The sequence below is a fragment of the Bos taurus genome, chromosome 1 (assembly GCF_002263795.3).
Source record: "Bos taurus isolate L1 Dominette 01449 registration number 42190680 breed Hereford chromosome 1, ARS-UCD2.0, whole genome shotgun sequence".
Classification (NCBI taxonomy): domain Eukaryota; kingdom Metazoa; phylum Chordata; class Mammalia; order Artiodactyla; family Bovidae; genus Bos; species Bos taurus.
In genome coordinates, this window is record NC_037328.1 from 99,738,375 (window position 1) to 99,762,528 (window position 24,154).

At 38.3% G+C, this 24,154-nt stretch overlaps 2 protein-coding genes across 5 annotated transcripts in view; one reads left to right on the forward strand and one right to left on the reverse strand.

Annotated features, from left to right (window-relative positions):
• Window positions 1-5,214, reverse strand: part of SERPINI1 (serpin family I member 1) — an 83,133-nt gene extending 77,919 nt beyond the window's left edge. Inside the window, exon 1 of one of the 2 annotated variants that reach the window (XM_010801405.4) lies at window positions 5,084-5,214. The gene's annotated coding sequence lies outside the window, so the exon portion shown is untranslated. The remainder of the gene's footprint in view (window positions 1-5,083) is intronic. The other variant, NM_001192238.1, reaches the window with a different exon arrangement.
• A 789-nt stretch (window positions 5,215-6,003) lies between these two features.
• PDCD10 (programmed cell death 10) overlaps window positions 6,004-24,154 on the forward strand; it is a 51,166-nt gene continuing 33,015 nt past the window's right edge. Inside the window, exons 1-3 of one of the 3 annotated variants that reach the window (XM_005201716.5) lie at window positions 6,004-6,091; window positions 7,232-7,292; window positions 22,584-22,794. In XM_005201716.5, the coding sequence (XP_005201773.1) occupies window positions 22,699-22,794 (96 nt within the window). In that variant the 5' untranslated portion in view covers window positions 6,004-6,091; window positions 7,232-7,292; window positions 22,584-22,698. 3 annotated transcript variants of the gene reach the window in all.

Here is a 24,154-nt window from a genome sequence, read left to right on the forward strand (position 1 = left end):
AAAACAAACTATGGGTTGATAGGTACTCACTGAATTGCTAGACTGTGCTACAGAAATACTTTCTGACACTTGAGTTACTGTTACTGGGAACTTTGGTATATCTGGGAAAAACAATACACTTAGGAAAATGAAGTAATTAAATCAAAGTAAATTCCATCTGCCTTCCTTCCCATACTAAATTATGAGCTGTGGGATCAGAAGGCTTTCCTTTCTTAGCCTAAACCAGAAGAGGGCCTTGAAGCAGTGGCTTGAGCTTGAGGAACCAGGCGCACTTGAGCAGCTGGGCTGTATGGAAGGCCAGCACTGAGCTCTGTCAATGTCTCAGAACTCATCCTCTGCCCATGCTGGCTCAAAGATGACAAATACTTGAATAATTTAAATTTAATAAGTCTGAGTACGGTCTCCCATTGTAACCATTTCACTGAAAATAGAATATTCAAGAGCAGTTAAGTTTTAGTTAAGAGAAGGCCTCATGTTGTATTCACGTACTTTAAGTCTACTTTCAGGCGTTAAGGGAAAAAAAAGTAAAAAATGTGTATATATGTGTATAGTGGGGAATGTTACATAAAAGTACACCTTTAAGTCAGCACAGTTCTAGAGACAACGAGAGACCACACAAATTCCAAACTGCTTTGAATTAATAAATTTATATTTAAAGTATACACACATGCAAAGTTGCCACTAACTAAGCAATGTTTATTCATTCAGAAATCCAGGAAGAGGCAGTGATATTTATATTTAGCTTGATATAAGCAACTGTTGAGGGCAGTGGGCTGAATTTAGTGTAAAAAGAGATGTCTAAGAAAATTTCATTTTTCTAGTTGTACTTGTTTGTGAAAAATGTAGAATGCTTCATTATAGGTTGTCAAAATATAATGACTGTTATTGTTAAACTATGTATAAGGCTGTCAAAGTAAATACCAAGGGAAATGAACTTAGTCTTAATTCTGAAGATACTATGCATCTGGTGAGGAAGACAGGAACTCAGCTAACTCTATACAAGACACTGTGCTGAGCTAAAGAGTAATGCCATCGAAACATGAAGATTAATCAATCATCTAAGTCAAACTCTATATCAGTATGCTAATAAAGGCATATTAAAAAGTAAACAAAAGACAAGTTAAATATCTGCCCTTATTAAATTCACTGCTAAAGAACTATTTACAATTAAATTCTCCAGGTCTTATAATAATAAAAGGAAAATCACATTTGAATTCTTAATTCTAACACTAATCAGATTGTTTCTGGAAGGTCAAGTACAAAAACAATAAATGCCCAATTCCACATGTGCTTAAACACAATAAATCTGACTTTTTAAAAAAAGAATGATTAGAAAAAATTGAAGAGTAAATTCAATTTTTATAGAATGAAATATGATTTTTAATAGATAAGCTTCAACAAAGGTATCTTATTAAGGTGTATGATGGTGAGCCACAGGTTCCTCTGGTTGTAGAAGGCTGATCTTAAGTGCCACTAGCAGGAGAGCCCTTTTCCTTGCCTATAATTCCTTGTCTCTGCGATGAATTTAGAAATGGGGGCACACAAAGTTGTAGGTAAATCTTTGCAGCCCAGTCGGAATCAAATCGGGCTCAAGTAACACTTTGGTAAAGGCTAAACAGCACAAAGACATTCTCAGAAGGCCTAATGTAGAGTAATTATTCTGTGAGGGCAACTGACTTCTTCATCAAAGTGCAAGATGTCTCAACACATACATTAAAGAAGTATTGGTTCCAAGTTCTTGAAATAGTAAGTGGTTATAGGGCAACTTCTTTCTGCTGGGCATGATGTTGGTGCTAAGAGCAAAAGATAGGAAAGGAGCATAGAGTCTCCAGGAGCTAATAATTGTTACTTAAAACACAGTTAACCAAACTTTAATGACTAAATGCTGACATTAAACATAAGACTGAAAATAAAACAGAAACAAATCTTTACCTCTGTATGACAATTAATCTTGATCCTCAAAGCAGTATTTAACTTTAGAAGATGGCTTTTAAAGGTGGCAGGGGCAGGAAGCAAGGGGTATCTTGCTTTAGTGTCTAGTTCAAGTACTTCTGTTATTTAGGGGAAAACATCAGTTTTTACTTTTTAATATTATATCCAAATAATACTAAGTTTCACATACACATATACACCTGCAGTAGTCTTTCCACTTTGCTTCAATAACCGATGATTATTCAACATGTAATGAATTAATGTCTATTTGGCTTCAGTTAAAATGATAATGTAGGAAAGTACTGTCTCCCACAATGGGTGTAGGCCTCTAGAAATTAATAACTTGGGGGAAAAAAAAGGTCATGAAATCACTTACAGGCATTCAACCAAAAAAGGATCAAATCTCTTTTTTCTCTTGCTAAGGGTATGTGTCTCATACATTTTTCCTCATATTTATCCCCCCTTGTCCTCTATGCCACCTATCCCTGTCCCACATCAAAACCATTTGATCTTGAACCTTTAAATCTTATTCTTTTGTGCTGCATGCAACAGTGAATCCTCCTATTAGAGAGAAATCCATGCTACTCAATTATTTTTACTCAATAGGCTTAGAGTTAGAATGTTATGTAAAAAAAAAAGTCCAATATATATTGTAATTTGAAATTAACCAGGTCTTTCAGCTAAAGGACACTAATCCCATGAGCATCTTCCACTTGAGAGACATTCTGCATTCTGCTGATTTTTTTTTCCTTTCTCATCCTGTATATACTCTGATAGCCATACGCAAATAGTAAAAATAAAGAGCAGAATAATGTGCTTTTAAACCAAGTAATGCTTCACAGAAAACTATAAACTGTCATATGAGGAACTTCTCACCAGTAACATTTAAGAATTCTGAGATTTAGTGTGAACACCAATTTAAAATGTGTCAAGAGTCCAAGGTAACAAATACTCAAGTGCCACATACTGCCAATGATTTTCTTCCTTATAAAAACATGGTTTTCTTATTCTCAAATGATACAGAAACCCAATCTTTTACACTGACACAATAAAAAAGATCCATATCTTGGAAAAAGGTGAAAAATTCTGTTAATACCACAGACTCATTCATTCATAATGAGAATTCCTTTTTGATGCTTCAAAGCATCAAGACCTATAAATAGTTGGGACTCAAAGTACATCTGAATTTCAACTGTTTTGGTATGTATTTTCTATCTTATTTACTTGATTACTAACTGACTCCCAACCAAACCCTGTCAAAAAGATCTTTTGATAAAGACCCTGAAAGAATTTCAGTGCCAGTATTATTCTTAATTATTATTATTACATGGTAGAAACAACCCAGTGACAGCAAGTATTCAGTTTCACAAAATGAAACAGTAGCAGAGCCTGAGACAGAAACAGACTGATTCAGGATGATCTACTTAATCAGAAATAACAAGGGCAAACACAATCTTTTCCAAACCTAACTACACCCTAGTACCCATTTTTCCACCTAAAATCATTTCCACAGGTCATATCAGCTATATGTAGATTCACAGACTCTCTGGTGATGCAGCAAAGATAAAATCCCTTCCTTAACCATAGTTGCGAAGTTTAGTGGCTACTGTTGCCTTTTCTTCCTTCTAAGCTCTTTGTTGCTTCTAATACTTACTTGATCTACTTGAGTACAATCTAAAAAGACAATGTTTTTCTAACATGTGTCCCCTATATATTTCTCTAATTGTGAGAGTATGGGAGGGGCTTTTGGAGTATATACATTGATTAAGTCACTTAGGCTTATCAGTGGTAGCGCTCAGTAGGATTAAACTTTAAGCTATGAATTTTTTCTAGCCATTTCTTTTCAGAAAAGAATTCTGTGTGTGTTACAGAAATAAAATCCAAAAATCATGAGTGAATCAGCAAACCATGGAAACAAAAAAATAGAAGGCAATTATTCCATTTTACTGACCCCAGTTAAAAAGAAAAAAAAATCCCAAATTAAAGTATTCAGGCAGACTCTGAAATATACAACTGTCACAAAGAAAGCATTTCTGGGCAAAATGTGCTGCAATATGCTACTATGATTAAAAGCTATGTAATCTGGGGGAACCTCTGTAACAAAAAGAAAATGAACTGGGCAAATAGCTTTTTACAACCTTTCTTTTTAAAAAAAAGGCTGTAATTCTGTCATAGTTACACAAAGGTAGATGGGACTTTCATCTTTATCTAGAATTAAAAACATATTTCCATCTACAGGTATTTAATTATAGTCAAAGAAACCACACATGGTTTCGTACTGAGAATAAACTATTATTTTATAATACCATTACATGTGTTAAGTCTGAACCCATCATAATGCATACTAAGGGAAATCACTTAGCACATGATCTCTAAACAGAAAAGATCCTTGCACAGCTCTCTTGGTACTTCTGTTTGTTAAAATGTACAAATACTACTAGACACAAATGAGAGAATAAGGGGCAGCAGTGAAGTACAACATACGTTCCCACTGTAGGCTGAGTCCTGGTCTTTGTTCCGATATTCTAGAGCCACTGGCAGGGAAAGCTAAGTATCCCTCTATTATAAAAAGCATTTTTACATGATTGCTGGCAAAAGTTATACTTCTGATAGGTTCAATCATCTTGATTATTTCTGACTGCATTTGATTATTTAATAGAGATCTTGCAATTCTAGAAACCTGCAGTATAACCACCGAAAACGGATCTGTAGCAGGACAATCTGATAAAACAACATAAAGGGCACATAGTGAGGAAAACTGCAAAGTTATTTGACCAGCGAAACAGTTCTGAAGTAATTCTCTATCAATGACAAAATTTTCTGTATTTTACCAGCTACGCACCTACCCAAATATCATCCACCTTGCCCTCAATTAGCAGGGTTTCCTCAATATTAAAATCTCCCAGAACAGTTTAATGGTACAACTCAGATCAAAAACACTAACCACGCCCTTAATGCCCCGAGTCAAGCCACCTTTTGCTGCCTTATCCTCCCTTAAACTCCAAAAACGTATATCTTTCACCTAAAAGGGTTTGCACCAGTTCGCTAACCTTAGTCAGAGACTCTTTTTAGCTGTGCCTTGATAAAATTCCTATTGGAAGACGCTTTCTCCTGGGCAGAGCAGAAGCCCAGGAGAGGCACCCACGCTTACCTCCCACACACCTGCAACCCCTGGCGGGATGCTGGACCTAAGGCTTCGAGGACTGCGCTCCGCTCCTGTTCCTGCTCTCTCTCCCGGGAAACTACAGTCCAGGCTGCGCCTTCGGCTGCTACAGGGACCCAAGCTCCGCCTCCCCCTCCTCTAGTTGGCGAATTCAGCAGCTGTTGCTCCTCCCCCTGCTGTTCCGGCTGCTGTCCTGGCTGGAGCCAGCGGGAAGCTGCTGCTCTGGTACCTAAGCGTTTCCTCGCGCTCCTGCAGCTTCTTTGCCGCTTCCCTCCCCTGGTGACCCCTCTCCCCTCACGCAGTAGCCTGACACCTGGAGCAGCTCCCCGCCCCGTCAGGGCATATCCGCGAGTAGCCTAGGCTCAACCTATCCCTGCCCGACCCGCAGGTCTGAACGATCGGTGTGCCTGGTGCTTGGCCGCTTTCGGGGAAACTGATCCTTCGGCCGGAGCGCATCCCCACATCTCGCTTTCCCTCCACCCTGGCGATTCCCCAGTGACTTCCCCGCCGCCCGCGAGGCTCAGCCGCCTCACTTTAGCCACTTGAAGCTCTTCCCCCACCCTCGTTCCCTCCTTGCCTCCGCTAGCCCGCCCCCACAATGGGTGAGACGCCTGCCGGGCCGACCCTGCATCCTGATTGGCGCAGGTGAGAGCTGACCCCTCCCTTCCTCTTCTTTCTGTGCACCCTCTCTCTTCTTCTCACCTCCTCCCGCAAAGGCAGGGACTCTCTCCTTATTGGCTAAAAGTGTCCCCACCCATAGTCTTCGGTTGCATCGCATAGCCTGACGGGAATTGTAGTCCTGGGTATGCAGGAATTGCCGATGATGCCAGCGAGCGGGACTACGAGTCCCCATAGGCCCCTGCGCGACTCCGGCTGGGCAGGATTCCGGACAACGCCTGGTTCCTCTCGGGTCCTTCCGGCGTCGCCGGAGTGAATTGATCCGGGAGTTGAAGAGGGCTTCAAAGGTGGGAAGTGAAGTCAGTACCTCAGTAACCGGTAAGGTGTGGCTGTTCTGTCCCAGTCCCTGTGGTCCCGCGTGGAGCAGAAGAGGTCTGGGGTCACATGGGGGCCGTGGCTAAGGCACTAGGGCTTGGTTCTGGCAGGCGGAGCGGACAGGGCTGGGAACGGGGCCCTATGGGCGTAAGCGAGGTTACCCTACGCGAGTGGCGTAAAGCGGGTTTGTAAATGCCGCCTGCCCTGCTCGGGCCTGAACGCCTCCAGGAAGTCTCCTGTAGGTGGGGGCGGGAGGGGAAGGGCGAGTTTGGCCTCTGCTGCCCCCGGAGTAGGGAGAGGGCGGATGTGCCTGGGGTGGGGTCCTCTGAAGGTGTGGCTTGGGGCGGGGAGATGAGACTGCTGTTTTCCCCTAGCTTTAGAAGTAGGATAGGGAAGGAGTGGAGGAAGGAAGGGGCACTTGAAGTCGACTCTTAAGGTGACTCGGGTTATGCCCTTTGAGAGAAGAGAACTGTAGAAGGAAGAGTCAAAACGTTGACAGAGATCTACGGATTCAGTTCCAGTTTCATGATGTGGTCCCTCTAAGGAGGTAATTTTGCTCCGAATAGGCAAGTTTAACTTTATAAAGATGTAATTCTTAATATGTATTTACACCTTTGCTGTTTCAAGGAGTATTCCTAGTGGGATGCTAATAAGGAAACTGAGGGGGTAAATGATGTGCACAAGGTCACACACGTAGGGACAGATCTTCTGACTCTAATCCATTTGTAATCCAGCTTCTAAATCTGAGCTGCCGTACCAGAAAGAAAAAGTGGGGAGGTTGGTTGTGTTTTTTGAAGAGGAAGTTGCAAAGTAATGCATTTTAGGTATTTCTAAGAAGCCATCTGTGAATTCCTCAATAAAAGAAGCACTCACTCTAATCTGTTGTTGGAAAAATAAGAATCAATTTCAACTTAGCTGTTTTTTCCTCATATTAGAGGTATATTCAGTAATGAATGGTGCTACCGTTTTAAAGGGTAGTTAATGGGACAGGAGAAAGGTAACAATATGGCTCATCTCTACTCTTGAAAGATACTCCTTTCCCTTTCTACTTTAGGACTGTATTATTATTATTATTCTCAACTGAGAACAATGGGATTGGGATTCTTCCACGAAACTTATTTTACACTTTTTCAAATAATACAGCATCAAGAGACAGTTTAGTGTGCTCATTACTAGAAAAGAAGATACGCTGCATTTCTTGGAGGTAACATGACGTTTTTGTTTTTACTTCCCCTCATTTTCTTTTCGTGTGTGTGTGTAAATAACATCAGGCTTTTGTATATTTTATTTTTCTTACCATCTATGAGTTTTAACTCATCCTTGTTTTATGTTAAAGAATGGAAAAATAGTACATTTATGTTTTGTATTGAGCAGAAAATAGTGTGCTTGTTCCAGTCTTATCCATTGTTGTGACCACATATAATTACAGTGCATAAATATTAGACAGTTCTTTAATAGAGTTTTAGTAGTACATTCATTGACATTTGTTCCTAATAAGCTTATATATAAGAATCAGTTATCTGCTGATCGCAGGTAATCTGTCATGGCTTACTGTTGTATGCATTGACCATTGAAATATGGCGCATTTGAATGTACTCTGCAGTTATTAAAATTACCCACAATATGTCTTAACTTTTGAATGCAAAAACAGTTTCTAGGATCAGGAGTTCTATTACATTCCTTTTAAAATAAAAATGACTTTTAAAATAAAAGAGAGGTGTAATACTATAGAATGAAGTAAAATCAAGAATAGTTAGCACCATGAGTAAGAAATGCAGTACACAAGAAAGGAAGACCTAGCTAAGCAAGTGGACAATTATGTGGAGATAACTGACTCAGTGCTGTGTTAGACGGGTGCGGTAGTTAAAGTAAACCATAAACTGATCATGAGTCAGTGATAGTAAAGAAAGAATGTTAATATATTTTCTATATGGCCACATACAGGCATTTGGTTTGTTGGAGGAAGTGAGAAACGAGTTCTAATTTTTGGCATGCATTTGGGAGGTTGTGGAATGAACTTTTGAACCAAAAGTCAGCAAAATTTGGGAATTAGTGAAATTGACATAACACACTTTGGTGCTGCTGCTGCTGCTAAGTCGTTTCAGTCGTGTCCGACTCTATGTGACCCCATAGACGGCAGCCCATCAGGTTCTCCCGTCCCTGGGATTCTCCAGGCAAGAATACTGAAGTGGGTTGCCATTTCCTTCTCCAATGCATGAAAGTGAAGTCGCTCAGTCATGTCCGACTCCTAGCGACCCCATGGACTGCAGCCTACCAGGCTCCTCCGTCCATGGGATTTTCCAGGCAAGAGTACTGGAGTAGATTGCCATTGCCTTCTCCGAATGCACTTGTCTAGTGCATGCTAATTTTTGTCCTTGGTTAGATTGTACCACTAACTTTTCTTCATCTCTGAGGGTCATCGTAGTTTTGGTATTTTGTCTGGTCAGTAACAGAATGGTAAGATAATGTTTTTATTGTGTTTATCATCTTTCAGTCACATGCTGGAGTACTGTGGTGGTATAACTGAGTACCTATTTACAAAGAGAATAAAGAAAGAAGTTCAGATTGGTTTTAAGTGCAGGATTCTGTAACTAGTAACTGGCGGTACCAAGGCATAATCCAGGTCTTTTAACTATAGATCTTTTTAATACTTTGAGATAAAGACTCAGTTTCCTTATTTATTTTTACATGAGAAAAAGACTTAAAATGACTTAAATATTCAGGTACTATTACCCTGTTACTCTATTCAGTGCTGACAGTTTCTCTTTTGTTTCCTGTGTAGCTTTCCAGCCTTATCTCCAGCCTTTCTTGTTTACTGTGCCTTTCAGTTACTACCTGCATTACTGTGCCTTTCAGTTACTACCTGCATAAGCTCTTTCCTGACTTGGGGGCATTTATACCTGTTTCATCCTCCTGCTTGGACTGCTTCACCTCCCCTTCCCAAGTCTGGCTCTTTTCAACTCCATGGACTGTAGCCCACCACACTCCTCTATCTATGGAGTTCTTCAGGCAAGAATACTGGAATGGGTAGCCATTCCCTTCTCCAGGGGATCTTCCCGTCCTAGGGATTGAACCCGGGTCTCCTGCTTGCCTTGCAGGCAGATTCTACTGTCTGAGCTACCAGGGAGGCCCCAAGTCTGGCCAACTCCTAGTTAATTTTCAAGTCTCAGTTTAGATGTCATTTCTCAGGGAATGTTCCCTGACCTTTGACTCCTCCTTCCTCAAACTAAGTTCCTACTATATATTCACCATACTCTGTACTTTTTTGTAGCATCATCACAATAGGAACTTAATTATTTTTGTGTTTATTTTATAAGTGTCTGTCTCCCTCACTAGACAGTAAGCTTCCTGAGTGGGCCCTTATTTGTCATGTGCCTTACCTCATTACTTACACAGTGCCCAGCACAAAGTTAAGTAGTCAGTAATTATTTGCTGAGTGTATGAATAAATGTAAGTGCTTTCATGCACAGTGCGTCCATACATAGTGCATCCAGCACTCTGCAAGGGGCAGAAATACAAAAATGCATGAAAGAGATGTGTTTCCTACCTTTGGATAAAAAGAGGTTATTGACAGAAGTTGGATACAAATTATAGAAAGATGTTTGTTCTTTCTTGGAGGTCTGTAAAATGGGGCTAGTTTTCTGTGTGGAAATGGCAAAGGAATCATTTTCTATTACAGCAAAATTTCTGTATAACAGTGTTTTTGGAGACCTTATCACTATCCTGCTCTTTATTAATTATAATAAAATATAGATATGCAAGAAACTAACTTTCTGTGAATTCTCTTCTTCCCTGTTAGCTCGTCTGTCTTCAACAAAATTCATGATTTTCCCTTTTCTTTGTTGTTTTTTAACCACAGTAATCTTCCTTTGAATTTTACCTTTAATATAACTTGCCTTAGACAGGGTGACTATAAAACTGAGTGGTGTTTATTTCAAAGGAGCTTATAGTTTGAGCTTCATGAAAATTGTCATATTTCAGTGGGTCTTAAGGTAATATCTTATTTCTTTAAACCTCAGTACTTACAAGAGTAAAAATATTACTTTCGAAACATGAAGACAATTCAGAAATAGATTGTGCTAGGTTTTGGTTCTGAAAACAAATTCTCTGATCCTTCAGAGTACTACTATAATGGTATAGAATAAGTTCAGCAGCTCAGAGTTGCTGTAGCCTTGCATGGCTTCATGAATTTACCAGTTCACTGTCCCACAAAATATTGTCAAAAAGTGCTTGCTCATATTTAGCCCAGTTTTTATTATTAATACAAGTCTTTGGTAAATCCTAAACTTATATTTTTAGGTAAGTCCCTATGTTACTTGAATCAGGGATAATAAAATTCGTATTGACCTAGCATACCAATAAGTGAAGGATAAAACTGAGGTACTGCTTCTTATATCTTGTTCAGTTATTAAGGTTGTTACGATTGGTAACGTGTGCCAAGAATTTTAAGCTAATTCCATGTTAATTTTTTCTCCACAATATAAACTGCAGAAGTGATTTAGAAGTTAAATTGTGTGATTGATGGTGTATATTACTGCATTTGAAATGTTATAGAAAGTTGCAGTGTTATTAGTGATTTATATTTTAGCAGTACAAGCATGCACACACACATGATGTAAAAAGTGAAAGCACCTTTATTGTAGCAGTTAGAAATAATTTATTTGCAGAAAGGTAAACTGTGTAGTTTGGTGGTCCATTTTTGTTTCTATGTAGAATTTAGTTTTCTCATTTTAGCTACACAATTAATTGCATCTTGGATACAATGTAATATTATAATCATATTTTTCAGGGTCACGCTTACGTTTTTTGGTGTGCATGATCTTTCTTTTTAACCACTTAAAAAGTGAAATGGGTCTTCAAACTCAGTGTCACTGTACAGTTGTCTAGAATCAGGTGTTGCTATTTAAAAAAAAAAAAGATTTTTCTTTTTCATCAGCTGGCTTATGAATTATTGGGTAACAGCAGTGGAACATACTAAGTAGTAGTCATTACTGTTTACTCAGGCCAGTCCTTTGGCAATAAGTTTACCAGAAAGAGATAGATTGTATAATAATGATACTTTGATTTATTCATTTATCATATATTTGTTAAATATATATTATGTGTAAAATTGCCTTAAATCTTTGTATGACCCTGTGATATAGAGGCACTATTATCCCCAGTTTAAGAAAACTAAAGTATAGGGAGGTTAAGTAACTTTCGCAAGGTTACACAACCACTTATTGCTTGGAATTAGGATTTAAATCCATGCTGGTGAAGTTAAGACACTATATTTTTAATCATGGCAGTAAAAATGATGTTAGTTTTTGAGCACCGATGGAGGGCTCAACTTAAAGAGTTCCAGTTACAAAACGTTGTGTCTTAGATACTAAAGTCAAGGTGGCAGGCAAAAATTACTTAAAATTTACTCTAAAAGGAACATTTTGAAAGTTACCACATTGGAAACTGACATAGCATTAACAAATACATTTTTTCTCTAGCAGTGGAATAGAATTACTTTTCCTTTGAGTGCTGCGTCAAGTATTTAACTTGCTATTCAGAGATCTTTCTGGAAAGGAAATATGTACATTATACTACAAGAGTCACAGTGTGGTGAGCCTCTCATTTGGGGGACAGCTGTGGCTCTCAGTCCAGTGGTGGGTAGCAGCAGATCCATGTCTTTATCACTTTCATTCAGGGGCTTATATTTGCGGAATGGAGTTAAAATCACCCAGTATTTCAATAGTTATTTTTCTTTCTGTTTTCTTCAAAAATGAAAAATGTTAAACGTGCCCGTTGAATTTGCATAGGGCAAGTATATGTATAGTATGACACAGGTATGCTCCCCGGAGTTATGTAAAGTGGCAGCTTGACATGTATTTCTTTATTGTCTCTCTTCCCTACAAGACTGCACACCCTCAAGGGCATGGACTATATCTAGCTTTTCATTATCGCATCTCCTACCCTGCTGCTGATTTAGAGTGACTATGAAGATCCCCTGGAGAAGAAAATGACAACCCACTCCAGTATTCTTGCCTGGAGAATCACATGGACAGAGGAGCCTGGTGGGCTACAGTCCACGGGATTGCAAAGAGTCGGACACGACTGAGCGACTACACTTCCTTATGCAGAGTACTGAGCTAGGTACTAGGAAATAGAGAAAGGAATAAAACTTCTGTACAGTGTTTATAATTTAGTGGATAGTAGCGGGGTGGAAAGACCATTATATGGACATTTGGTCTTTCTGATATATTAAGTACTTGAACATGCATCAATTCATTTGATAATTTTGCATCAGAGCCAATAGGAAGGGGGAAAAAATGATAGTTTTTCTGAGTTACCTTCGGGTCCCTGGCACTGAAATATGCCTTTCTGCCTTATTCAGCCATCCTGTCTTCAGGATGAACTGGAAATCTAATGGAGTTTGGAGTTCAGGAAGGACAAAACCCTCAGGTGTTAAACTCTTGCTTCCTTCTTAGACTTCTTATGTTGCTGGAACCAAAGGCATTTGGGAATGGTAAATGAGTCATACCTAGCCTCCAGAGTGCAACTGCTCCCTATAGCAGTTCACATTGTTACAAGGCTGTCTAGTTTAATTCCATAGGATTTCGAATAATGCTGTGGCCTTTTATTCAGGAGTAGACACTTGGCAGATGACTTTATTCGTAATAAAATTGGCATTTTGACAGTACTGTCAAAACTTGAGAGGTTTCTGAGGTCCTCCCTTAATTTTGGTGTCCTTCCTTGAAAAATGAATTACAGTTTTATAAGTGAAGGTCATGGGAAGAATTGTATATACGATACAAACAGATGCCATTCTGTCTCCTTCATTTCTTCTTGTGACTAATAGCATTTTTATTTGAGATCACTTGGAGCTAAAGGTGAAGTTAAATGTCATTATCTAGATAGAATCTTGTCCTTATTCTCACTTACTGTTAAACAAATGAGTCAGAGTCCATTTATTAGGTTGGTGCAAAAGTAATTGCAGTTTCAGTCCGTGAATTTTAAATCATAACTTGGCTAAAATACATCTTTATTAATCAAAATAGGAACCATTACAATCAACACATTTTTGCCAATGAGAAAGAAGTTTGTTTATTCCTGTAGTGTAAAAATCCATGCTTGGGGATTCAACAAACTCTTGGAAAGCATTTTCTGCATCCTTTTGGTTATGGAAGCATTTTGCCTGCAAAAAGTTGGTGAGATGCTTGAAGAAGTGGTAGTTGGTTGACGAGAGGTCAGGTGAACCTGGCGAATGAGGTAAGGCCCAATTCATTCAACTTTTGAAGTGTTGTGCAACGTGTGGTCAGATGTTGTCCTGGATAAGAATTAGGCCGTGTAGACCAGTGCTGGCTGCAAGCATTGCAGTTTTCGGTGCATCTCATCAATTTGCTGAGCATACCTACCAGATGTAGTGGTTTCACTAGGATTCAGAATGTTGTAGTAGATCAGACACTACCAAACAGTAACCAGGACTTTGGTGCAAGTTTGGTTTTGGGATGTATTTTGGAGATTCTTCTCAGTCCAGCACTGAACTTGCATCACCACCAGTTGTCATATAAAATCCACTTTTCATCTCACATAACAATCCAATCGAGAAATAGTTTGTTGTTGTTGTGTAGAATAAGAGAATATACTTCAAAGCAATGTTTTTTTTTTTTGGTTTGCAGTCAGCTCACGAGGCACCCACTTAACTAGCTTTTTCACCTTCCAGTTTGCTTCTAATACCAAGTGATTGTAGAATGGTTGAGATGTTGAGTTCTTCAGCAACTTCTCATGTAGTTATAAGAGAATCAGCTTCAATGATTGCTCTCGGTTGTTGTCAACTTCTGACGGCTGGCCACTGTGCTCCTCATCTTCAAGGCTCTTACCTCCTTTGCGGAACTTCTTGAACCACCACTGCACTGTGTGCTCGTTAGCAGTTCCTGGGCCAAATGCGTTGTTGATGGTGTGAGTTGTCAGCGCTGCCTTATGACCCTTTTTGAACTCAGATGAGAAAATTGCCCGAATTTGCGTTTTGTCTAACATCATTTCCATAGTCCAAAATAAATATAAAATAAACAGCAAGTAGTAAATGATTAGCAAAAAAACATAAAGTGAGAAATGCACTTTAAAATAATGTATAACATAACCACATTTATTAAGAATATATTCCAATATCAAACAGCAAATTTCAACAGTGCAAAACTGCAATTACATTTGTACCAACCTAATATCTGGGGCTAATAATTTTAGCAACATTTAAGCACCTTGTGGCAGTCTTGTGGTGCAAAGAAATTTGATAAAGAAAATACACATTGCATACTGTAGCGAACCTTAGGCGATAAGGAGTTATTAAGGAAAATGTAAGACTATAAGTGATACAGAGCAGGTAAGCCTGAGCCGTGTGTTACGTGTGTGTGTTAGTTGCTCAGTCGTGTGTGATTCTTTGGGACTTAGCCCTCCAGGCTCCTCTGTCCATGGAATTCTCCAGGCAAGAATACTGGAGTGGGTAGCCGTTCCCTTCTCCAGGGTGTCTTCCCAACCCAGGGACAGAACCTAGGACTACCACATTGCAGGCAGATGCTTTACCATCTGAACCACGAGGGAGCCCACGAGAGCTTAAGTTGAATTTCTAAGGGGTTTTAAAGGAAGGCTTTAGAGTTGTATTAGAGAAATTGAAACTCACAAATACTAATGCAAAAGAATATAGAGATGTATCTTAAACACTAAGGCAATTAGGCGTTTAATTCATGAACCACTAGATTAAGAACTTCGTGGGCAAAAGATGAACACATTCAAAGGAACAAATTTGCTTCCTACCCTTCAACAAATGTTTTCATTTAAATTTTGTTCAGACCAGAATTGAACAAAACTTTAGGCATTCAAATAGGGGGAGAAAATAGAATATTGTCACTGCCAAAGAGATGTGTCTTTTCCCCTGAACTTGTGCAGAAATATCTTAGAAGCTCAAATAGCAGTTGCTATTTTTGTTGTTCCCCTTTCCCATCAGAGGTAACAAGCCTTTTGATTCTATTCTCTTTTGGTTTTCCTGTATAGATTATCCCCTCTTACAGATTTTTTTGGGAAGTTCTTTGACCACATCTTGATATCACTCTTCTACCAAGCCTGCTTCTGGGCCACAACTTTCTTTATTAAATTGATCTACATACACTAAGAGAATAAAAATTTTAACACAGACTTAGCAAATAATTTTAAAATGCATTTGATGATCACATTTTTTAAGAATTCCTAAACTGTAATTTGCTTTGGATGACACCTGTAACTTTTTGGGTGGCCCAGGTAATTTATATATGCCTTCATTTTGGCAAGTGGGGAAGGAAAGGTTTTAAAAGGCTATTGTAAGTGTCCTTTTTGACATTGTGATAATCAGTATTAGCCCATCCTTGTGTGTACTGTGCAGGGGCAGGACTAGGATGAGGCAAGCAAAGAGTTTAGTATACAAAATTTTAAGAGGCACTCACTCTGTGTCCTACAAGTAAGAGCTTAATTTTGTGCTCTAGCCATCTGGTTTGCCTCACACTCATTCCAGTCCTGATGCTGTGTCAGATTCATAGAATCTTGGATGAAGTATCAGTAACTAATAATATGAATGTTTATTGTATGTCAGATACTGCAATAAGTACATGCATTTTGTACTTATTGCAGTATCTGACATACCTCAGTGTGAATGTGATGTGAATACCTCAGTCAGTATTGCCAGTAAATTTCTCATTGAGTTTAAAAAGAGATTAAATGGTATCACCCATTCAGACTTAAACCTGTTTTAAATCTGAGCACTTACCTACTACTCTGCTATCCATACATATGTAGAAAATGTTAGTTACTTGTCCATTTATGATTTCTGTATTTAGACACTGCTGCTGCTAAGTCGCTTCAGTTGTGTCCGACCCTGTGCGACCCCATAGATGGCAGCCCACCAGGCTCCCCCGTCCCTGGGATTCTCCAGGCAAGAACACCAGAGTGGGTTGCCATTTCTCTCTCCAATGCATGAAAGTGAAAAGTGAAAGTGAAGTCGCTCAGTCGTGTCCGACTCTTAGTGACCCCAGGGACTGCAGCCCACCAGGCTCCTCCATCCATGGGATTTTCCAGGCAAGAGTACTGGAGTGGAGTGCCATTGCCTTCTCCGATTTAGACACTACTCCCCCCAAATATTCTTACACTGACATGATGCAGTTAACTTTTACAGTACCTGAGTCAGAGGTCTTGGTATTAAGAAATGGAAGATCCACAGACTTGTGCTGCTGTATACCCTAAGGCGACCTTGAATCAGAGCCACGTTCCCATTGGCGTTAGTCTCTAAATATTCTGCCTGGAGTCTGGGGGTCTTGGCTGTCAGCTGAGTGATCCGTGGAGGACACAGAGAGCAGGGCAGGTGATCCTAGAAGTAGATCACTTTGGAAGACAGAAGACGTGGCAGGCATGTCCCACACAATGGGTTATAGTAGCTCTATAGAATATATACTTACAATATGTCACTGTTTAGTTTATTAATGTGAATTTCTGGGGACTTTTATTTCTAAATTGTGAGATTTGGAGATTGGACTTGAAAGTATAGAGGAATATGTGCTAATGGCTGTTTTTGCTTTAAAATTTTATAGTCTTAATGTTTAGGTTTCTTAAATGCATGAGTATGTGACAACAATACAGATAAATTTACTGGTGAGAGATTGAGATCTGAAACTATCTGAATTATGGAAAAAAATCTGGGTCTGGATAATTTTTGCCAGCGCTTACCTTTACATTTGGACCACTTACTTTTGTTCATAATGCTTGTGTAGTGATTGTGCCTAGAGCAGTGGTTCTCAAATTGTGGAGAGAGAAGGCTCCTGTGAGAGAAAGGGCTGGTAAACTGTAGTTATTACCCAGTACATTTATTGGATAAATGAACAGTTTATTGAATCCAAGCAAGTCTGGTTCTAGAGTCACTGTGCTTGTTACTCACCACTCTAATGACAGTGCTAATAATGTTAATTAAGTACAGTAGCCCCCTCACAACTTCCCCCTGCTATGCCTATAGGTTCCAAGACTCCTAGTGGATGTTGGAAACCTCAGATAGTACCAAGCTCTCCATATACTATTATTTTTTTTTCCTATACATCCATATCTATGATAGTTTAATTTATAAATAGCAAGAGATTGGCAGCCATAATAAAATAGAGCAATTATAATAATTCAGTGTAATAAAGTTATGCAGTTATGGTCTCAAAATATCTTAGTGTACTGTACTTACCTTCCTGTGATGATACTAGGTGATAAAATGTCTGAGTGATAAGACTAAGTGAGGTGAATGACATGGGCATTGTGATTTAGTGTTAGGATACTATTGACCTTCTTTTGTTTTCTTACTATTGACCTGATGATACATCTGAAGGAGGATCATCAAGCCATGATGATGTGAGTAGTGGCATGTTAGGAGCAGATGATATCTATGATTAGGGGGTCTCAGACTGGAGGGTGTGAGAGTACATTATGCTGCTCAGAATGGCAAACAGTTAAAAATTTATGAATTGTTTATTTCTGAAATGTTCCATTTATTATTTTGGACCTTTGTCGACCTTAGGTGAAACTGGTTAAAGTAAGGGGTAAACCACTGTGTAATTCAAACAGCCCTATTCCTATTCACCTTTAGGTGAAGTGTTAAGCCTTTCTTAGAACCTTACAAAGTCGCCTCAGTCGTATCTGACTCTTTGCGACCCCATGGACTGTAGCCTGTCAGGCTCCTCTGTCATGGGATTCTCCAGGCAAGAATACTAGAGTAGGTTGCCATTTCCTCCTCTAGAGAATCTTCCTGACCCAGGGATCGAACCCACGAGTCCTGTGTAGCAGGTAGATTCTTTACCAAATTCATTTTGGTCTAAGTAGGATCTCTTGCGTGCCCTTTTCCTCTGCCTGCCTTTTTCCTAGCATCTTCCTCTAAACTTTTGTCTCTTGTTTGGAAGTGGCTACAACATTTTGACCTGAGAAGGTCCTGAAAGGTAGGTCGTGATATCAAATGCTCACCTTTCCAACTATGTGACTTGGCCAGACTGATCTATTCCTACCTTTAAAAAAATTCAGTTTCTGGGTATGATTTGTGATGCTGGGTGCTTGAGAGAAAGCAAAGTGGTGTTAGTTATTTGAAACCCTGAATCAATCATTCAAGAAGATCTCCTTTATCAGAATTTGTAAATATTTTCTATGATCTCATGAGTTTTTTTTTTTTTTAATTTCCCATGAAATTCCTTTGGAACCCTTAGTAGACACCAGGAATAAAGTTTTACTGTCCTTGAATTTTAAAGTTCCATGGCCTTTTTTAAAATGATACAGTTTTTACCTCCTTTGTACTTTCTGATGAGGAAACAAGGCCAGTGATTAAGTGAAACTTCTGTCAAGTCAGGAGGACCAAAAACCCTTGTCTCAGGTGCTGAGTTAAACTTAATTTTACCTGTGTCTTGGAGACTGTCCTTAGCAGTTTTTTTTTTTTTTCCTTTCTTCTGACTCTAGCCATTGTTCTTTCCATACCAGTAATATCCAACCTGTCCTGTTCACGAGAATCATCTGGGCTGGCTGCTGAGAATACAGCTTCCTTAACCCTTTCTTGGCGATCATGAGTAACCTTGAGAACTTGTGTTTTTAATAAGCCCTGAAGTGATTGTGACAGCTTAGGTTGTCCAGCATTTGGAAACTGCAGCACTCTTCACTCTTTCTCATAAAGTTTTGCTTTCTCCTGAAAGCTGGGTAACTTTTTGGGTCTTGCTTATGTGTAAAGCAAGGTTAACCAATGTTGGAATGCTTCCCCTTTGAGAATTTTGTGAACTATTAAATTATACACCAGTTGTATCCTTAATAAAATTAAGACATTAGAATTAATAATCTCTGTTTTAGTTTCCTTTGTTTTCCTTTGGCTTTCTGTAAATTTCTTTTGGAATTCTGATTTTATTTGCAGTGGTCTGATGCTTATATTCTCAGTTTACTACAGTAGGAAGAGCTTGGGATAGCCAAAAGAGATAAAAACTGGTAAATGTAACTGGGTCCAGACTTCGTTAATAGAATTATTTAGATTTCTGTGTTTGTTTTTGTTTTGCTAGGCTTAGTATTTGAAAAGTGTTAGCAAGACTGATTCAACTTACAAATTGCCCATCTCTTGTCTGATTAATTTATGAATTCAGCAAACGTTTATTAAGGTCTGCTGTGTACCTGCTAATGCTGACTGGTAATGTCACTATTGGGAAAAAGAAATACACTTATAAATTATAACATGAACTCATGGATTCTATTTACTGCTGGAATTAATAAACTTCTTTTAGCTAAATATTAGGGACAGTTTGGAGAGCCAACGAAAATAAATAAAACTTTCCTCCTTTAGGGAGGGAAGTGAAAGGAATTATAAGAATTTGGGATCATGTAAGGGGGCTAGTATTAGATTTGACTATAGAGAAAAGCAAGACAACCTGCTTACAAATATTTTTCAAGTCTAGAATTTCCTTTACTTAGGAAGCTTCTATTTTTCCCAAGAACTGTATGCATCAATTCCAAGAACTTCCATTTGTTCACACATTTATTTGAGAGTAAATAACCTTGGCCCTGCCCCAAAGGGAGAATGTGAGGCTGTTTCAGGAAATGCTAATTCTGAGCCTTGTGATATACCCAGGTGTGGTTCTTTAAATGAACAGACTCCTTTGCTTGGTTGCATAGTGTGTGGCAGAAACTCTTAAGACTAAATTTGGCATTAAAGTGGCATAGAGTTGCACGTTGTTTATTGAACTGTTTCAAATGAAGAGGCATGTAGGATTGACAACAAAATTTTAACTTGAAGTTAAAATTGGCAGAACAGTTTAATATTTAAAAAGCCTTATTGGAATTGTTGATTTTTATTCACATATAAACACTAATGAAACTGTTTGGCCCAGCTTGTGATTGTCTGTTCTGAAAAGTTCAGCTATAAATTGGTTCTTTGGAACAGTTTTCCCATGGGAACAATGTTTTAAAAGCGCGGTTAACTGTGGAGTAACCAGCCACCTGTGTAGCCCATAATGTTGCTATAATACTGTCTTTTTGATGACAAATAGTAGCTGATAGTAAAGTTAGTTTTGGAGGCAAGAAAAACTATGTATATATTTATATATGTATAAGTAAATTAGAGAAAGAGACAGTTATAGAGAGAGACAGTTAATTTAAATAATATCTTAAGAGAAAATTTCCAACATGGTACAGTACCACTTATTAGACAAAACGTTTTTTTAAAAAAATCAATGCCAGTATTTGAAAAGGTAAAATTAAGTGTTTGAGTGAGTTTAGTGGGGTAGATAGGTAGATATCAGCAGGAATTCAGAAAGTGACTCTAGCCACCTTACTAATCCATTCAACTGTGTCTGCCTTTGTATATGCAGGTATAGGCATGTGTTCAAAAGAGTGAAAGACAAAAATGATCCCATTGAGCATACTTCAATGTCTTACCTCCTTTAATTTCTTCCTCCTTTTGACTGAGATCCTTTAAAACTTAAAGTCCTCTCTTGCCAGCTCACCAGTTCAGCCTCTGCTGGTAGTGCCCTCTGTGTACAAGTGACACTGCTCTTTGCGTGTTATACTTGATCTCATCAAGAAATAAAATAAAAAAATTTTTAGGTTATTGTCCATATTCAGAAGCATCTAAAACTTTTGACGTCCTTCTCTTGGAAACACCTGATGCTGGTCCTCTTACCTAGTTCTCCCATAAAAGCATAGCATCCTGTGTGGTTTTCACAATTGTTCATTTTGTCTTTCCTTCCATAGTACAAGGTCTCTGAGGTCTTGTCTTGTTCACTGTTCTGTATTAGTACTAGACCCAATATTGTATGGATAGTCAAATTTTTTTTTTTAAAGAAATATTTATTAAATAAATGAAAGATTTTTTTTCCTGTCATTCTGTAAAATAGTTCCTCAAGTTCTGTTGTTGACCCTGTACTGTCTTCACTTTCTTTTTTCATAGATAGCTATGCTTTTCATTTACTCTCAATACTGTGCATCCGGTATCCATCATTTTCACTTTGATTAGTATCACAGCATTTCAGCCCTTCTTTTTTGTTCCAAGTTTATTATGAAAAGGTATTCACAGTTAAATATAAGTGGAAAGGCAGATTATCAAATGGTTTATTAAGTAGTCAGATAGTAACAGCAGATATTTACTTGCTCTTGTTTATTACTCAGGTTCTATTGATCTGGATGCATTAGGTTTCTTAAGTTTTTTCCTGCCTTCAGCTTCGTTCCTCCTTTCTGTCCTTAATGCTATGACCAAAGAAGTCTATTTAAGTACCAGTTGACTAATCAGATAATGGTTTTGTCTTGTCTTATAGAATAAAATTTAGGAATTGGCCTTTTCTTCCTTTTATTTATTATTTATTTCATTATTTGATTCTGTGAATTCAGGAAGCAGATGTAAGCTCAGAAAGAGGAAAAAATTTCCATGTTTAGAACTACCATAAATAAGACTAAACTTTCAGGTGATGTCAGTTGGTGTTGAGTCCCCCTTCACTGGTAGGAATATGGAGGAATAGTAAGCAGTTCTCAGATGGGACAGTTCATTGGAGTGTGTTTGAAGCTATGAGCAGTAGCCTTTGTAGCTTTCAAACTGCTTAGGTCTTCCACATTCTGCATCAGGTAATTTTTTAACGATTAGAACCACATCTTTTTCATCCCCCACTGCACATGCATGTAGTAGGTGGTTAACATATATTTATAAAGTAAATGAATAACATCTGGGTACTTTCTTGGGTAGATGGGGTTCTTGGTTTTCACTTGATACTCTGTTTCTTGATTTGGGAGTGTCAGATCTGAATTCATAGACCTCTGCATGTGTGATCTTAGGCAAGTTATTTACCATCTGAGTCTGCTTTTTCATCTGTAAAATTACAATGACAGTTACTATAAGGTAAGTTATTGGGAGGACGAAATGCATGTGAAAATATTTTATAATCTGAAATGCTTTATAAAAGGTACAAATTATTCAAAATTGATAGCTTCTTTTGTTGAACTTACATATTATGTATCATTTAATATATAAATATGTTAACTACTATTACTCTTTCACTTTATAATTAGGCTCAGTTTTCACCCTAGCAAAGGAATTAAATATAGTTGCTTTCTTTTCAAAAGCAACACATTTCCTCAACTCCTCAAGGCAAAATTTCTCTCTTATATTGTTGAATTCTCAATATTTTATTTCCAAACTTTCAGTACCCATGGATTTTTCTTCCTAGTTTCTGTGTTAACTTTGAACAAAGATTCAAAAAATGCCACTGGCAAGATTAAATAATATTAAATTATTTAATTAAGAAATTAGATCAATTTTTCCCCCCAAATAGATCACATTTGGTGGAATTTTCCCAATTTAAAAATTTGCTTTAAATCTTTGATGGTTGCCATGTTTTTGTTATTTTTTAGGTGACAAAATCAGTGAAGGATTAGCAAAAAATTGTAATGAAAATGTTAAACACTTGAAGTTTTTATTCTTAATTCTAATATAGTAAATATCTGTTCTTTCTTGCCCTTTAACCAGGTCAGTATATGTTTTGTGCTTTATTCTTTTATCACAAAGAAGAGAAGAAAGACTGCAGTGAATGAAGATTCCTCTGCATTTTAGCACTGCTTTTTCTACTGTAGTTGGCTTTTGAATGAGGATGACAATGGAAGAGATGAAGAATGAAGCTGAGACCACTTCTATGGTTTCTATGCCCCTCTATGCAGTCATGTATCCTGTGTTTAATGAGGTAAGTGGATAAACATTTCTTCACATGACCTGTGGAATTTCTTTATGTCTGCTTCATTTATTCATTTGTTTGTTTGTTTCCTCATATAACAAGTACTTATATAAATGGACTCCATCTATGTATTAAGCATTGTTCCAGGGCTCGACATAAAACAGTGAGGGAAAAGCCCTGAGCTTTTGCTCTTCCTCTGGAGGTTTCGCTATAGTAGAAGAGAGAGACATTGGACAAAAGAATACAAGTAATTTTATAAATGAAGAATTGTGATGAGTGCTATGAAGTGTAAAAACAAAATGTGTTAAGTAAAGTAGCAGGTGAGACCTATTTTAGGGGCCAGGACAGGCCTCACTGGAATAAGAGACATATGCTAACATCTGAAAGTGGTAAATAAGGCTTAGTGTGTTGAAGAGTTGGGGATTAGCACCTTTTAGGTAGCCAGAAGAGCAAGCCCGAAAATATCCTAATGAGTTACAGTGAAAGTGAAAAGGTGAAAGTGAAAGTCGCTCAGTCGTGTCCGACTCTTTGCGACCCCGTGAACTGCATATGCACAGTCTGTGGAATTCTCCAGACCCCATGAACTGCATATGCACAGTCCGTGGAATTCTCCAGGCCAGAATACCGGAGGGGTAGCCTTTCCCTTCTCCAGGGGATCTTCCCAAACCAGGGATTGAACCCAGGTCTCCAGTATTGCAAACAGATTCTTTACCAGCTGAGCCACAGGGAAGCCCAAGAATACTGGAGTGGGTAGCCTATCCCTTCTCCAGCGGATCTTCCCCACCCAGGAATGGAACCAGGATCTCCTGCATCACAGACGGATTCTTTACCAACTGAGCTATGAGGGAAGCCCCGAGTTAAAGTTAGAGTGAGTAGTGACAAAGCATAATTTTACTGATAAATGGAAGATACCATTGCTTTGTATCTAGAGAAGATATAATTGCTTTTTTATTTGAGGAATTTTCTAGGACTTAATAATACTGATACATTTTAGTTTTTTTTTTTTTTTAAGTTGATATTTAATAGGCTAAGCTATGTAGAGTTTTTAGAACTGGAAGATCTGTAAGAGATAATTTCTCCCCTCCTTTTAATGGTGAACTGAGGTCCTGATTTTTGAGATTATTTTGCTTTAAAGTTTCTTTCTTTACATAAAAAATTCTGGAGGTAAGTGCTCCAGGACTAATAGTATTATGAGTCAGTATCATCAAAAACTGAGGTTCCTGTCTTCTGTTTCATCATCCTAGTGCTTGCCTTCCCTTGTCAAGGCCACTTCAGCATGTAGGATGGCTGCTGCTGTTTTGTCCTAAGTTGTCTGAAAGGGGTAAAAAAACGAAGCAGGGAGTGGGGATTTATTTCCAGCTGATACAGC